General features: G+C 59.4%; 3 protein-coding genes across 3 annotated transcripts; all 3 read right to left on the bottom strand.

Annotated features, from left to right (window-relative positions):
- Positions 1–70: 70 nt before the first annotated feature.
- On the bottom strand, positions 71–2,160 carry LOC142364773 (acrosin-like; the record flags this gene model as incomplete). The annotated part of the gene is made up of 4 exons (XM_075444901.1): positions 71–436; positions 922–1,067; positions 1,368–1,633; positions 1,967–2,160. Coding segments are annotated over 4 exons (972 nt in total), but the record flags the coding sequence as incomplete, so codon positions are not given.
- Positions 2,161–5,402: 3,242 nt separating this feature from the next.
- On the bottom strand, positions 5,403–7,492 carry LOC142364772 (acrosin-like; the record flags this gene model as incomplete). Its single annotated transcript, XM_075444900.1, has 4 exons — positions 5,403–5,768; positions 6,254–6,399; positions 6,700–6,965; positions 7,299–7,492. Coding segments are annotated over 4 exons (972 nt in total), but the record flags the coding sequence as incomplete, so codon positions are not given.
- A 3,242-nt stretch (positions 7,493–10,734) lies between these two features.
- Positions 10,735–12,824, bottom strand: LOC142364771 (acrosin-like; the record flags this gene model as incomplete). Its single annotated transcript, XM_075444899.1, has 4 exons — positions 10,735–11,100; positions 11,586–11,731; positions 12,032–12,297; positions 12,631–12,824. Coding segments are annotated over 4 exons (972 nt in total), but the record flags the coding sequence as incomplete, so codon positions are not given.
- Between the last annotated feature and the right edge of the window lie 2,337 nt (positions 12,825–15,161).

Below are 15,161 nucleotides of genomic sequence, written 5' to 3'. Positions count from 1 at the left end.
CAGGCATTGCCCCAGAAGGAAATGATCATGGTCCAGTGCAGCCTGCGCTGGTTCCTGTTGATCCTGCTCCTCAAGCCTTTTTTCCCCTGAGGAACTGCAGGAGCTCCTTCAGAAGAGTAAAGAATTCCACCAGCTTCTGGCGTGGAAATGGACAGGAGCTAATGCTGCCCGACTGTGTTGGTGCTGGTGTTGGCCTTGGCCTCTGAGAGGGGCTTGAGGTGGAGAGAAAATGACTCCATGGCTGTGCTGTTGGACTATCTCTTCTTGCTGAGCGCAGTCCCATCTGTAGCAGGATCCAGTCGTAGAAGTGCTGCGTGGAGGTGTAGACTCCAGGCTGGTTTGGTCTGGCACAGCCTCTCCCCCAGCTGGTCACTCCAACAAGCCAGAAGTAGTCGTTGGTGTTATCTTTGCAGACCAGAGGACCACCGCTGTCACCCTGCAGCGGAGGAGAGAGGGTTAAGGTGGTGTTGGGTGGCCCCGGTCAGCACTCTGGCTGGCTCCTTCTCTCCCGCAGCAGCTGCCAGAGCTGTCCTGACTGCACACAAAGGCTCTGCTCAGGTGCTGGAGCCTACAGAAGCTTGTCTGGCAGGGGGTGGTGGGCCAGTCAGGCAGGGCTCTCTCTCTGTCCTCTTTGCACAGTGATCCTGGATGAGTGGAAGGGGGATGTTGCAGGACTGGGCTCTGGAGCTGTGGGCTGCCCAGAGCACTAGATGGGCTTTGTGGGCAGAGAGCCAGGCCTCTGGGACAAGGGCGGCCCTGGGCAAGGACCTGCATCTGGGCAAGGGGAGGTGAACCCCAAGAGTGGAGGGGACCCAGCAGTGGCAGGCTGACTTGCCAGGCAAAGCACGCGCTGGGGCAGGTTTGGGCGGTTGCCACAGGGCTGCCTGTGCTGTTGGGGGTGGACTTGTAGCACGCTCCTACCTGGCAGGTGTCGATGCCGCCCTGCGGATAGCCAGCACACAAGTTGTGGCTGTGGATGGCCCCTCCGTACCAGCGGCTGCTGTTGCAGAGCTTGATATCGATGAGGCGGACCTTGGCCTCCTGCAGGACATAACTTGGTCCCCCAGCTGTCAGCACAGAAAGGAGTTAACAGCCAGCAGCTCGCTGCCAGTTCTCCTCTCCTCCCCCCCACCCCCCCGGTGTCTGGCTGAAGCCCTGCCCTAGGGCTGGGCTTTGCGTCTCCAGAGGCACTGTGCCGCTGCTGTCTCCCTTCTGTCTTGCTTGGGGTAATGGGCCAGGCCCACCTCTCCATCGGCATGCACCCCGCAGCCCGACTCTGGCTTTCGCCTCTGCTGTCAGGAAGCCCACCCCGCCTCCCCAGTGTGCCCAGCCTGCGCTCAGGACACCACTCCCTTTTGGGAACTCACCTCTTGCAGTCGTGGAACCCCAGCCACTGACGTAGCAGCTTCTCAGCTGCGACACTCTCAGCCAGGCGTCGGGCACACAGGCAAGCTGCACGTAGTAGCCGCACAGGACAGGCTGGTCCAATTCCAGCAAGGCAATGTCGTTCCTCTGCGTGATGTTGTTGTAGTGCTCGTGAACCAGTAGCCGCTTAATAGTGCGCACTTGGGTCTCAGGGCCCAGCTGAGTCAAGTGGCTGGCCCCGATCACCACGTGCCACATGGTGATGTGCCTGCAAGGCAGGTGGAGAGAGGGGTCAGAGGGAGCGCAGCCACGTGCTGCAAGCAGCCCAGCAGTTGCCTGCCTTCTGCTGCACAGGGCAGAGAGGAAGGCAGCGCTACGGAGGGTGCGACTGCCCTAGCACGCCTTGGGCACAAGGAGTGTCGGGCGGGAGGCTGCTAGGAAGCCGTGGCGTGAGCCCAGCCCTCTCGCGAGCAGTCTCTCAGCTGGGCTTGGCAGTGCCCAGGCACTGGGCGTGCTGCAAGGAAGCGGGATGGCGCTAGCACGTGCTGCTGTGGAGCGGGCACGTGCTAGTGCTGTGGGGCTGTTCCCTGGTCCTCCTTACCCGGGCGTGATGAAGCAGTGGGCTGCTGTCAGCACCCACTGTGGGCTGATGAGCGACCCTCCGCAGACATGCGCTATGCCTCCTATGATGGGCTTCTGGATGCTGACGATCCAGGGCCAGGCCCCTAGCTGGGCATCGGTGCCACCCACGACGCGTGACATGCCGTAGTAAGAATCCATGGGCCGGTGCCCGCAGGTCCCTCTGTAAGCAGAAACTGATGAATGTCCTGCTCGGTGGCTTGCTGCTGTTGAGGCTGCAGGTCAGCCCCCTTCCCCCCCACCAGGCGCTGCATGGACAGCAGGACCGCGGAACCCTGTGGGGCATGCGTCCATCTACCCCTGTTTGTGCTTGAGCCCCGTAGGCGAGTTGTGCCAGCGGCCTGGCTGCTGGCAAGGAACTGAGGCTCCCACATGGCGTTTGGGAAGCTTTGGTGTGGCCAGGGGGAAAAGCGAGCACCCGCCAGTGAAGCCCACAAGGGCTGCCCCAGCTCCCTCCCAGAGCCTCGGGCCACTTACCCACAGTTGTCCCACATGCCGTACGCCGGCCAGCACACGGCCAGCAGGACCAGGACGGGGAGAAAATTCATGGCTGCCAGCGGCACGTGGCAGCTGCAAGAAGCGAGAGCTGGTGGCCAGCAGGGCAGCAGCCGACGTAGTGCCTGCAGCAGTCCCGCTGCCCAGGGAACCCTTGGCCCCGTGGCTGATGTCACAGAGTGGCTGGTTCCGGGTGCTGGGCACGGTGGATTCTAGGGGGGGGCGGGCAACATGGAGGGTTCCGAGCAGGAGGGGAGGCAGAAGCTGGGCTCGAACACCCCCAGCAGACCCCCGCTGAATGCTCTGCTTGCGGGACGAGGCTCTGCAGACCTCGTGGCAGGGAGCAGCGCCTGCCTCCCAGTGCTGCCTGCTAACAGCTAGCCGGGAAAACCAAGTGTGGCACCATAGCCTCTTTGGGAAGTTCACTGCCACCCCGCTCTGCGCAGCCGCTTGCCACCAGGTCCTTCCCAAAGAAACTGACACCGCAGAACGGAACTACTACAGGCAGTAGGCACCTGGTTGGGGGCTGAAGAGCCAATCTGCTTACAGCCGCGGCAGGCAAGCAGGGATGTGCAAGCCAAATCAACCAAGTATAGCCAAGCACTGCCATCCTGTCCTGCACAAAGCACAGCGAAACACAGATGGAGCACGCTCCACGCTGGCTCTGTCTGCCACCGCAACGCCCTCTGACAGGCTCCGTGTCCTTGCTGTCTACCAGCTACATTGCTCTTCTGGGCCAACACTGGTGCGGGCAGTCGCACTGCCTGCTATGCGTGGCCACAGACGTGCAATTGGAAGCAGCATGGCTTCATAGGCACTAGAAGACGTCCCCAAACAAACCGCACTCCACGCTGCTTTGGTTTTCAAAAATTGACCTGAAGGTGGTGCCCGATATCTGCTTAGAGCAGGCAGAAGGTGGCCTTGGAGAACGTCACTTGTCTTCTGTGGATACTCTGTGATGCCAGCAGCAGATTTTTGCAGGTGGTTAAGACGGAATGGTGTGAGAGGTGGGCACACTTCAGCAATATGTGAAGGAAGAGCTGGGGTCATTCTGGGGAGAGCACTCTGGCAGAGACAGCTTTGCTTGTTTGGCTGAGCCCTGTCCCTAATCACCACAGCCCCCAAACAGGTAGTGCAGAGGGGATGTGCCTAGGTGGGAAGCAGCTCGGGGTATGCGTGGTCAAGCACCTCCAAGTCCTTCCTGACTCCAGCAGGTGGAGATGTGGCCGGTGGTTGGCAGGCCTGGTCCTCTTGTAAGGTCTGTGAATGCTGGGGCTGATCAGTCAGGTAGGTTGCAGCCACATGCCACCCACGGGACTGAAAAGGTCTCTGTCCTCTTGCTCGAGAGCTAGGCCAGCTTCAGGTTCGCTAGTGCACTGCGCACGCACACAGCGCTCCCACCAGGAGCTGGCCCGAGACACTCGGTCTTTCCAACTGCGGGGTCCCTATGACCTGTGTTCCCTTCTGCCATCGCCAGCAGCCAGGCCGCTAGACCCACCCCTCTAGCAGGTACAGAGCGGGGCCACACAGAAAAGGATGTGGAATGGCTCTCAAGAAGAAGGTCGGACAGGCTGTGGGGAGTAGGGACAGGGTTCAGCCAAACAAGCTAAGCAACCGGCACTTTGCTTATGCTCAAGGACGAGCTTCTTGAGCCCCCCTTCTCTCCATTTTCCACACTTATTCATCCCCCTCGACTTCCTTGGCTCCTCACTTTCTCTGCCCTTGTCTCCTCCCAATCAAGGGACCTAGCCCCGCCTACTAGTCCCCCTTGCTCCCAGGTCTGTCACATCTGGGAACAGATTAGGTCTTTCAGGGGCTGTTAGCTAGGTCATCTTGGCCTTGCGTGGCATTACTGCAGTGGTTTCCTGGCTACAGCTGTCCCTGCCAGAGTCCTCTCCCCAGAATGACCCCGGCTCTTCCTTCAGATATTGCTGAAGTCTGGCCACCTCTCACACCATTCCCCCTTAACTTCTGGTGACATCTGGCTCTTCCTCATGGCACTGTAACTCCTGCCAGCTTTCTTTCATCTTTCCATTTAGCAAAGGCTTCAACCAGGTCCTAATCATCATCCCCAGAGTTGTCTGCAGGTCGCATCATTATTTTGCATCCTCTTGCTAGCCTCAATGTGCCAGTCTTCTTCATGCCATGGTGGCTTTGAGCACGCTCCTGTCTGACCAGCCATGGTGTCAGCCCTGCTGAGCGACTCTTGCCCTTTGCGCCCTCCTTGACTGCCTGCAGCCCCATTTTGCCGGGCGTGGAAATCCTTGCCTTGCGCACGAGAGTGAATTGGACTCAGGCACGGTTAACTGTGAAACCTGGCAACTTTATTCCAAGAACTAAGTCAGCTTCAGCATTTGTGTGCACTGGGAAGTGTTGCGGAGGAAGAACCGGACTCGACACGATGATCAATGTGATCACGTACAAGCCGTTTATTAGCCTCAGATAGCTCACTTTTATATTCCCCACTACATACGCGGCGATTCCCCATTGGTGATAATCAATTTAACTCACATAGTAACTCGATTATGATTGGTGTGCGTCACTAGCTCACGCGCAGTGCTCGTGGCCTTCTTGCAGGCGGCAAGTTCCTCTTCGGCATCTGGGAGTTGTTTGTCTCTGCATTCTTACTTCCTCATTCCAACCGCAGTTTGTCCTCTGGATGCTCTTGCGGCCTTATGCTAAGGCTCTGCGGCCTTAGGCTAAGGCTTCATGGCCTTCTAGAGAAATGCTGGATTGCTCACATGTCCCCAGTCCTTTAATGCTTCATCCTCCACAGGGAGGAGAGCGGGCAGCACAGAGCAGGCCTTTGATGCTGAGGCTGCCTTTGGAGCAGCAGGCATTGCCCCAGAAGGAAATGATCATGGTCCAGTGCAGCCTGCGCTGGTTCCTGTTGATCCTGCTCCTCAAGCCTTTTTTCCCCTGAGGAACTGCAGGAGCTCCTTCAGAAGAGTAAAGAATTCCACCAGCTTCTGGCGTGGAAATGGACAGGAGCTAATGCTGCCCGACTGTGTTGGTGCTGGTGTTGGCCTTGGCCTCTGAGAGGGGCTTGAGGTGGAGAGAAAATGACTCCATGGCTGTGCTGTTGGACTATCTCTTCTTGCTGAGCGCAGTCCCATCTGTAGCAGGATCCAGTCGTAGAAGTGCTGCGTGGAGGTGTAGACTCCAGGCTGGTTTGGTCTGGCACAGCCTCTCCCCCAGCTGGTCACTCCAACAAGCCAGAAGTAGTCGTTGGTGTTATCTTTGCAGACCAGAGGACCACCGCTGTCACCCTGCAGCGGAGGAGAGAGGGTTAAGGTGGTGTTGGGTGGCCCCGGTCAGCACTCTGGCTGGCTCCTTCTCTCCCGCAGCAGCTGCCAGAGCTGTCCTGACTGCACACAAAGGCTCTGCTCAGGTGCTGGAGCCTACAGAAGCTTGTCTGGCAGGGGGTGGTGGGCCAGTCAGGCAGGGCTCTCTCTCTGTCCTCTTTGCACAGTGATCCTGGATGTGTGGAAGGGGGATGTTGCAGGACTGGGCTCTGGAGCTGTGGGCTGCCCAGAGCACTAGATGGGCTTTGTGGGCAGAGAGCCAGGCCTCTGGGACAAGGGCGGCCCTGGGCAAGGACCTGCATCTGGGCAAGGGGAGGTGAACCCCAAGAGTGGAGGGGACCCAGCAGTGGCAGGCTGACTTGCCAGGCAAAGCACGCGCTGGGGCAGGTTTGGGCGGTTGCCACAGGGCTGCCTGTGCTGTTGGGGGTGGACTTGTAGCACGCTCCTACCTGGCAGGTGTCGATGCCGCCCTGCGGATAGCCAGCACACAAGTTGTGGCTGTGGATGGCCCCTCCGTACCAGCGGCTGCTGTTGCAGAGCTTGATATCGATGAGGCGGACCTTGGCCTCCTGCAGGACATAACTTGGTCCCCCAGCTGTCAGCACAGAAAGGAGTTAACAGCCAGCAGCTCGCTGCCAGTTCTCCTCTCCTCCCCCCCACCCCCCCGGTGTCTGGCTGAAGCCCTGCCCTAGGGCTGGGCTTTGCGTCTCCAGAGGCACTGTGCCGCTGCTGTCTCCCTTCTGTCTTGCTTGGGGTAATGGGCCAGGCCCACCTCTCCATCGGCATGCACCCCGCAGCCCGACTCTGGCTTTCGCCTCTGCTGTCAGGAAGCCCACCCCGCCTCCCCAGTGTGCCCAGCCTGCGCTCAGGACACCACTCCCTTTTGGGAACTCACCTCTTGCAGTCGTGGAACCCCAGCCACTGACGTAGCAGCTTCTCAGCTGCGACACTCTCAGCCAGGCGTCGGGCACACAGGCAAGCTGCACGTAGTAGCCGCACAGGACAGGCTGGTCCAATTCCAGCAAGGCAATGTCGTTCCTCTGCGTGATGTTGTTGTAGTGCTCGTGAACCAGTAGCCGCTTAATAGTGCGCACTTGGGTCTCAGGGCCCAGCTGAGTCAAGTGGCTGGCCCCGATCACCACGTGCCACATGGTGATGTGCCTGCAAGGCAGGTGGAGAGAGGGGTCAGAGGGAGCGCAGCCACGTGCTGCAAGCAGCCCAGCAGTTGCCTGCCTTCTGCTGCACAGGGCAGAGAGGAAGGCAGCGCTACGGAGGGTGCGACTGCCCTAGCACGCCTTGGGCACAAGGAGTGTCGGGCGGGAGGCTGCTAGGAAGCCGTGGCGTGAGCCCAGCCCTCTCGCGAGCAGTCTCTCAGCTGGGCTTGGCAGTGCCCAGACACTAGGCGTGCTGCAAGGAAGCGAGATGGCGCTAGCACGTGCTGCTGTGGAGCGGGCACGTGCTAGTGCTGTGGGGCTGTTCCCTGGTCCTCCTTACCCGGGCGTGATGAAGCAGTGGGCTGCTGTCAGCACCCACTGTGGGCTGATGAGCGACCCTCCGCAGACATGCGCTATGCCTCCTATGATGGGCTTCTGGATGCTGACGATCCAGGGCCAGGCCCCTAGCTGGGCATCGGTGCCACCCACGACGCGTGACATGCCGTAGTAAGAATCCATGGGCCGGTGCCCGCAGGTCCCTCTGTAAGCAGAAACTGATGAATGTCCTGCTCGGTGGCTTGCTGCTGTTGAGGCTGCAGGTCAGCCCCCTTCCCCCCCACCAGGCGCTGCATGGACAGCAGGACCGCGGAACCCTGTGGGGCATGCGTCCATCTACCCCTGTTTGTGCTTGAGCCCCGTAGGCGAGTTGTGCCAGCGGCCTGGCTGCTGGCAAGGAACTGAGGCTCCCACATGGCGTTTGGGAAGCTTTGGTGTGGCCAGGGGGAAAAGCGAGCACCCGCCAGTGAAGCCCACAAGGGCTGCCCCAGCTCCCTCCCAGAGCCTCGGGCCACTTACCCACAGTTGTCCCACATGCCGTACGCCGGCCAGCACACGGCCAGCAGGACCAGGACGGGGAGAAAATTCATGGCTGCCAGCGGCACGTGGCAGCTGCAAGAAGCGAGAGCTGGTGGCCAGCAGTGCAGCAGCCGACGTAGTGCCTGCAGCAGTGCCGCTGCCCAGGGAACCCTTGGCCCCGTGGCTGATGTCACAGAGTGGCTGGTTCCGGGTGCTGGGCACGGTGGATTCTAGGGGGGGGCGGGCAACATGGAGGGTTCCGAGCAGGAGGGGAGGCAGAAGCTGGGCTCGGACACCCCCAGCAGACCCCCGCTGAATGCTCTGCTTGCGGGACGAGGCTCTGCAGACCTCGTGGCAGGCAGCAGCGCCTGCCTCCCACTGCTGCCTGCTAACAGCTAGCCGGGAAAACCAAGTGTGGCACCATAGCCTCTTTGGGAAGTTCACTGCCACGCCGCTCTGCGCAGCCGCTTGCCACCAGGTCCTTCCCAAAGAAACTGACACCGCAGAACGGAACTACTACAGGCAGTAGGCACCTGGTTGGGGGCTGAAGAGCCAATCTGCTTACAGCCGCGGCAGGCAAGCAGGGATGTGCAAGCCAAATCAACCAAGTATAGCCAAGCACTGCCATCCTGTCCTGCACAAAGCACAGCGAAACACAGATGGAGCACGCTCCACGCTGGCTCTGTCTGCCACCGCAACGCCCTCTGACAGGCTCCGTGTCCTTGCTGTCTACCAGCTACATTGCTCTTCTGGGCCAACACTGGTGCGGGCAGTCGCACTGCCTGCTATGCGTGGCCACAGACGTGCAATTGGAAGCAGCATGGCTTCATAGGCACTAGAAGACGTCCCCAAACAAACCGCACTCCACGCTGCTTTGGTTTTCAAAAATTGACCTGAAGGTGGTGCCCGATATCTGCTTAGAGCAGGCAGAAGGTGGCCTTGGAGAACGTCACTTGTCTTCTGTGGATACTCTGTGATGCCAGCAGCAGATTTTTGCAGGTGGTTAAGACGGAATGGTGTGAGAGGTGGGCGCACTTCAGCAATATGTGAAGGAAGAGCTGGGGTCATTCTGGGGAGAGCACTCTGGCAGAGACAGCTTTGCTTGTTTGGCTGAGCCCTGTCCCTAATCACCACAGCCCCCAAACAGGTAGTGCAGAGGGGACGTGCCTAGGTGGGAAGCAGCTCGGGGTATGCGTGGTCAAGCACCTCCAAGTCCTTCCTGACTCCAGCAGGTGGAGATGTGGCCGGTGGTTGGCAGGCCTGGTCCTCTTGTAAGGTCTGTGAATGCTGGGGCTGATCAGTCAGGTAGGTTGCAGCCACATGCCACCCACGGGACTGAAAAGGTCTCTGTCCTCTTGCTCGAGAGCTAGGCCAGCTTCAGGTTCGCTAGTGCACTGCGCACGCACACAGCGCTCCCACCAGGAGCTGGCCCGAGACACTCGGTCTTTCCAACTGCGGGGTCCCTATGACCTGTGTTCCCTTCTGCCATCGCCAGCAGCCAGGCCGCTAGACCCACCCCTCTAGCAGGTACAGAGCGGGGCCACACAGAAAAGGATGTGGAATGGCTCTCAAGAAGAAGGTCGGACAGGCTGTGGGGAGTAGGGACAGGGTTCAGCCAAACAAGCTAAGCAACCGGCACTTTGCTTATGCTCAAGGACGAGCTTCTTGAGCCCCCCTTCTCTCCATTTTCCACACTTATTCATCCCCCTCGACTTCCTTGGCTCCTCACTTTCTCTGCCCTTGTCTCCTCCCAATCAAGGGACCTAGCCCCGCCTACTAGTCCCCCTTGCTCCCAGGTCTGTCACATCTGGGAACAGATTGGGTCTTTCAGGGGCTGTTAGCTAGGTCATCTTGGCCTTGCGTGGCATTACTGCAGTGGTTTCCTGGCTACAGCTGTCCCTGCCAGAGTCCTCTCCCCAGAATGACCCCGGCTCTTCCTTCAGATATTGCTGAAGTCTGGCCACCTCTCACACCATTCCCCCTTAACTTCTGGTGACATCTGGCTCTTCCTCATGGCACTGTAACTCCTGCCAGCTTTCTTTCATCTTTCCATTTAGCAAAGGCTTCAACCAGGTCCTAATCATCATCCCCAGAGTTGTCTGCATGTCGCATCATTATTTTGCATCCTCTTGCTAGCCTCAATGTGCCAGTCTTCTTCATGCCATGGTGGCTCTGAGCACGCTCCTGTCTGACCAGCCATGGTGTCAGCCCTGCTGAGCGACTCTTGCCCTTTGTGCCCTCCTTGACTGCCTGCAGCCCCATTTTGCCGGGCGTGGAAATCCTTGCCTTGCGCACGAGAGTGAATTGGACTCAGGCACGGTTAACTGTGAAACCTGGCAACTTTATTCCAAGAACTAAGTCAGCTTCAGCATTTGTGTGCACTGGGAAGTGTTGCGGAGGAAGAACCGGACTCGACACGATGATCAATGTGATCACGTACAAGCCGTTTATTAGCCTCAGATAGCTCACTTTTATATTCCCCACTACATACGCGGCGATTCCCCATTGGTGATAATCAATTTAACTCACATAGTAACTCGATTATGATTGGTGTGCGTCACTAGCTCACGCGCAGTGCTCGTGGCCTTCTTGCAGGCGGCAAGTTCCTCTTCGGCATCTGGGAGTTGTTTGTCTCTGCATTCTTACTTCCTCATTCCAACCGCAGTTTGTCCTCTGGATGCTCTTGCGGCCTTATGCTAAGGCTCTGAGGCCTTAGGCTAAGGCTTCATGGCCTTCTAGAGAAATGCTGGATTGCTCACATGTCCCCAGTCCTTTAATGCTTCATCCTCCACAGGGAGGAGAGCGGGCAGCACAGAGCAGGCCTTTGATGCTGAGGCTGCCTTTGGAGCAGCAGGCATTGCCCCAGAAGGAAATGATCATGGTCCAGTGCAGCCTGCGCTGGTTCCTGTTGATCCTGCTCCTCAAGCCTTTTTTCCCCTGAGGAATTGCAGGAGCTCCTTCAGAAGAGTAAAGAATTCCACCAGCTTCTGGCGTGGAAATGGACAGGAGCTAATGCTGCCCGACTGTGTTGGTGCTGGTGTTGGCCTTGGCCTCTGAGAGGGGCTTGAGGTGGAGAGAAAATGACTCCATGGCTGTGCTGTTGGACTATCTCTTCTTGCTGAGCGCAGTCCCATCTGTAGCAGGATCCAGTCGTAGAAGTGCTGCGTGGAGGTGTAGACTCCAGGCTGGTTTGGTCTGGCACAGCCTCTCCCCCAGCTGGTCACTCCAACAAGCCAGAAGTAGTCGTTGGTGTTATCTTTGCAGACCAGAGGACCACCGCTGTCACCCTGCAGCGGAGGAGAGAGGGTTAAGGTGGTGTTGGGTGGCCCCGGTCAGCACTCTGGCTGGCTCCTTCTCTCCCGCAGCAGCTGCCAGAGCTGTCCTGACTGCACACAAAGGCTCTGCTCAGGTGCTGGAGCCTACAGAAGCTTGTCTGGCAGGGGGTGGTGGGCCAGTCAGGCAGGGCTCTCTCTCTGTCCTCTTTGCACAGTGATCCTGGATGTGTGGAAGGGGGATGTTGCAGGACTGGGCTCTGGAGCTGTGGGCTGCCCAGAGCACTAGATGGGCTTTGTGGGCAGAGAGCCAGGCCTCTGGGACAAGGGCGGCCCTGGGCAAGGACCTGCATCTGGGCAAGGGGAGGTGAACCCCAAGAGTGGAGGGGACCCAGCAGTGGCAGGCTGACTTGCCAGGCAAAGCACGCGCTGGGGCAGGTTTGGGCGGTTGCCACAGGGCTGCCTGTGCTGTTGGGGGTGGACTTGTAGCACGCTCCTACCTGGCAGGTGTCGATGCCGCCCTGCGGATAGCCAGCACACAAGTTGTGGCTGTGGATGGCCCCTCCGTACCAGCGGCTGCTGTTGCAGAGCTTGATATCGATGAGGCGGACCTTGGCCTCCTGCAGGACATAACTTGGTCCCCCAGCTGTCAGCACAGAAAGGAGTTAACAGCCAGCAGCTCGCTGCCAGTTCTCCTCTCCTCCCCCCCACCCCCCCGGTGTCTGGCTGAAGCCCTGCCCTAGGGCTGGGCTTTGCGTCTCCAGAGGCACTGTGCCGCTGCTGTCTCCCTTCTGTCTTGCTTGGGGTAATGGGCCAGGCCCACCTCTCCATCGGCATGCACCCCACAGCCCGACTCTGGCTTTCGCCTCTGCTGTCAGGAAGCCCACCCCGCCTCCCCAGTGTGCCCAGCCTGCGCTCAGGACACCACTCCCTTTTGGGAACTCACCTCTTGCAGTCGTGGAACCCCAGCCACTGACGTAGCAGCTTCTCAGCTGCGACACTCTCAGCCAGGCGTCGGGCACACAGGCAAGCTGCACGTAGTAGCCGCACAGGACAGGCTGGTCCAATTCCAGCAAGGCAATGTCGTTCCTCTGCGTGATGTTGTTGTAGTGCTCGTGAACCAGTAGCCGCTTAATAGTGCGCACTTGGGTCTCAGGGCCCAGCTGAGTCAAGTGGCTGGCCCCGATCACCACGTGCCACATGGTGATGTGCCTGCAAGGCAGGTGGAGAGAGGGGTCAGAGGGAGCGCAGCCACGTGCTGCAAGCAGCCCAGCAGTTGCCTGTCTTCTGCTGCACAGGGCAGAGAGGAAGGCAGCGCTACGGAGGGTGCGACTGCCCTAGCACGCCTTGGGCACAAGGAGTGTCGGGCGGGAGGCTGCTAGGAAGCCGTGGCGTGAGCCCAGCCCTCTCGCGAGCAGTGTCTCAGCTGGGCTTGGCAGTGCCCAGGCACTGGGCGTGCTGCAAGGAAGCGAGATGGCGCTAGCACGTGCTGCTGTGGAGCGGGCACGTGCTAGTGCTGTGGGGCTGTTCCCTGGTCCTCCTTACCCGGGCGTGATGAAGCAGTGGGCTGCTGTCAGCACCCACTGTGGGCTGATGAGCGACCCTCCGCAGACATGCGCTATGCCTCCTATGATGGGCTTCTGGATGCTGACGATCCAGGGCCAGGCCCCTAGCTGAGCATCGGTGCCACCCACGACGCGTGACATGCCGTAGTAAGAATCCATGGGCCGGTGCCCGCAGGTCCCTCTGTAAGCAGAAACTGATGAATGTCCTGCTCGGTGGCTTGCTGCTGTTGAAGCTGCAGGTCAGCCCCCTTCCCCCCCACCAGGCGCTGCATGGACAGCAGGACCGCGGAACCCTGTGGGGCATGCGTCCATCTACCCCTGTTTGTGCTTGAGCCCCGTAGGCGAGTTGTGCCAGCGGCCTGGCTGCTGGCAAGGAACTGAGGCTCCCACATGGCGTTTGGGAAGCTTTGGTGTGGCCAGGGGGAAAAGCGAGCACCCGCCAGTGAAGCCCACAAGGGCTGCCCCAGCTCCCTCCCAGAGCCTCGGGCCACTTACCCACAGTTGTCCCACATGCCGTACGCCGGCCAGCACACGGCCAGCAGGACCAGGACGGGGAGAAAATTCATGGCTGCCAGCAGCACGTGGCAGCTGCAAGAAGCGAGAGCTGGTGGCCAGCAGTGCAGCAGCCGACGTAGTGCCTGCAGCAGTCCCGCTGCCCAGGGAACCCTTGGCCCCGTGGCTGATGTCACAGAGTGGCTGGTTCCGGGTGCTGGGCACGGTGGATTCTAGGGGGGGGCGGGCAACATGGAGGGTTCCGAGCAGGAGGGGAGGCAGAAGCTGGGCTCGGACACCCCCAGCAGACCCCCGCTGAATGCTCTGCTTGCGGGACGAGGCTCTGCAGACCTCGTGGCAGGCAGCAGCGCCTGCCTCCCACTGCTGCCTGCTAACAGCTAGCCGGGAAAACCAAGTGTGGCACCATAGCCTCTTTGGGAAGTTCACTGCCACCCCGCTCTGCGCAGTCGCTTGCCACCAGGTCCTTCCCAAAGAAACTGACACCGCAGAACGGAACTACTACAGGCAGTAGGCACCTGGTTGGGGGCTGAAGAGCCAATCTGCTTACAGCCGCGGCAGGCAAGCAGGGATGTGCAAGCCAAATCAACCAAGTATAGCCAAGCACTGCCATCCTGTCCTGCACAAAGCACAGCGAAACACAGATGGAGCACGCTCCACGCTGGCTCTGTCTGCCACCGCAACGCCCTCTGACAGGCTCCGTGTCCTTGGTGTCTACCAGCTACATTGCTCTTCTGGGCCAACACTGGTGCGGGCAGTCGCACTGCCTGCTATGCGTGGCCACAGACGTGCAATTGGAAGCAGCATGGCTTCATAGGCACTAGAAGACGTCCCCAAACAAACCGCACTCCACGCTGCTTTGGTTTTCAAAAATTGACCTGAAGGTGGTGCCCGATATCTGCTTAGAGCAGGCAGAAGGTGGCCTTGGAGAACGTCACTTGTCTTCTGTGGATACTCTGTGATGCCAGCAGCAGATTTTTGCAGGTGGTTAAGAGGGAATGGTGTGAGAGGTGGGCACACTTCAGCAATATGTGAAGGAAGAGCTGGGGTCATTCTGGGGAGAGCACTCTGGCAGAGACAGCTTTGCTTGTTTGGCTGAGCCCTGTCCCTAATCACCACAGCCCCCAAACAGGTAGTGCAGAGGGGATGTGCCTAGGTGGGAAGCAGCTCGGGGTATGCGTGGTCAAGCACCTCCAAGTCCTTCCTGACTCCAGCAGGTGGAGATGTGGCCGGTGGTTGGCAGGCCTGGTCCTCTTGTAAGGTCTGTGAATGCTGGGGCTGATCAGTCAGGTAGGCTGCAGCCACATGCCACCCACGGGACTGAAAAGGTCTCTGTCCTCTTGCTCGAGAGCTAGGCCAGCTTCAGGTTCGCTAGTGCACTGCGCACGCACACAGCGCTCCCACCAGGAGCTGGCCCGAGACACTCGGTCTTTCCAACTGCGGGGTCCCTATGACCTGTGTTCCCTTCTGCCATCGCCAGCAGCCAGGCCGCTAGACCCACCCCTCTAGCAGGTACAGAGCGGGGCCACACAGAAAAGGATGTGGAATGGCTCTCAAGAAGAAGGTCGGACAGGCTGTGGGGAGTAGGGACAGGGTTCAGCCAAACAAGCTAAGCAACCGGCACTTTGCTTATGCTCAAGGACGAGCTTCTTGAGCCCCCCTTCTCTCCATTTTCCACACTTATTCATCCCCCTCGACTTCCTTGGCTCCTCACTTTCTCTGCCCTTGTCTCCTCCCAATCAAGGGACCTAGCCCCGCCTACTAGTCCCCCTTGCTCCCAGGTCTGTCACATCTGGGAACAGATTGGGTCTTTCAGGGGCTGTTAGCTAGGTCATCTTGGCCTTGCGTGGCATTACTGCAGTGGTTTCCTGGCTACAGCTGTCCCTGCCAGAGTCCTCTCCCCAGAATGACCCCGGCTCTTCCTTCAGATATTGCTGAAGTCTGGCCACCTCTCACACCATTCCCCCTTAACTTCTGGTGACATCTGGCTCTTCCTCATGG

Source organism: Opisthocomus hoazin, chromosome 29 (genome assembly GCF_030867145.1).
Source record: "Opisthocomus hoazin isolate bOpiHoa1 chromosome 29, bOpiHoa1.hap1, whole genome shotgun sequence".
NCBI lineage: Eukaryota > Metazoa > Chordata > Aves > Opisthocomiformes > Opisthocomidae > Opisthocomus > Opisthocomus hoazin.
This window is presented reverse-complemented; position numbering and strand designations above follow the sequence as displayed.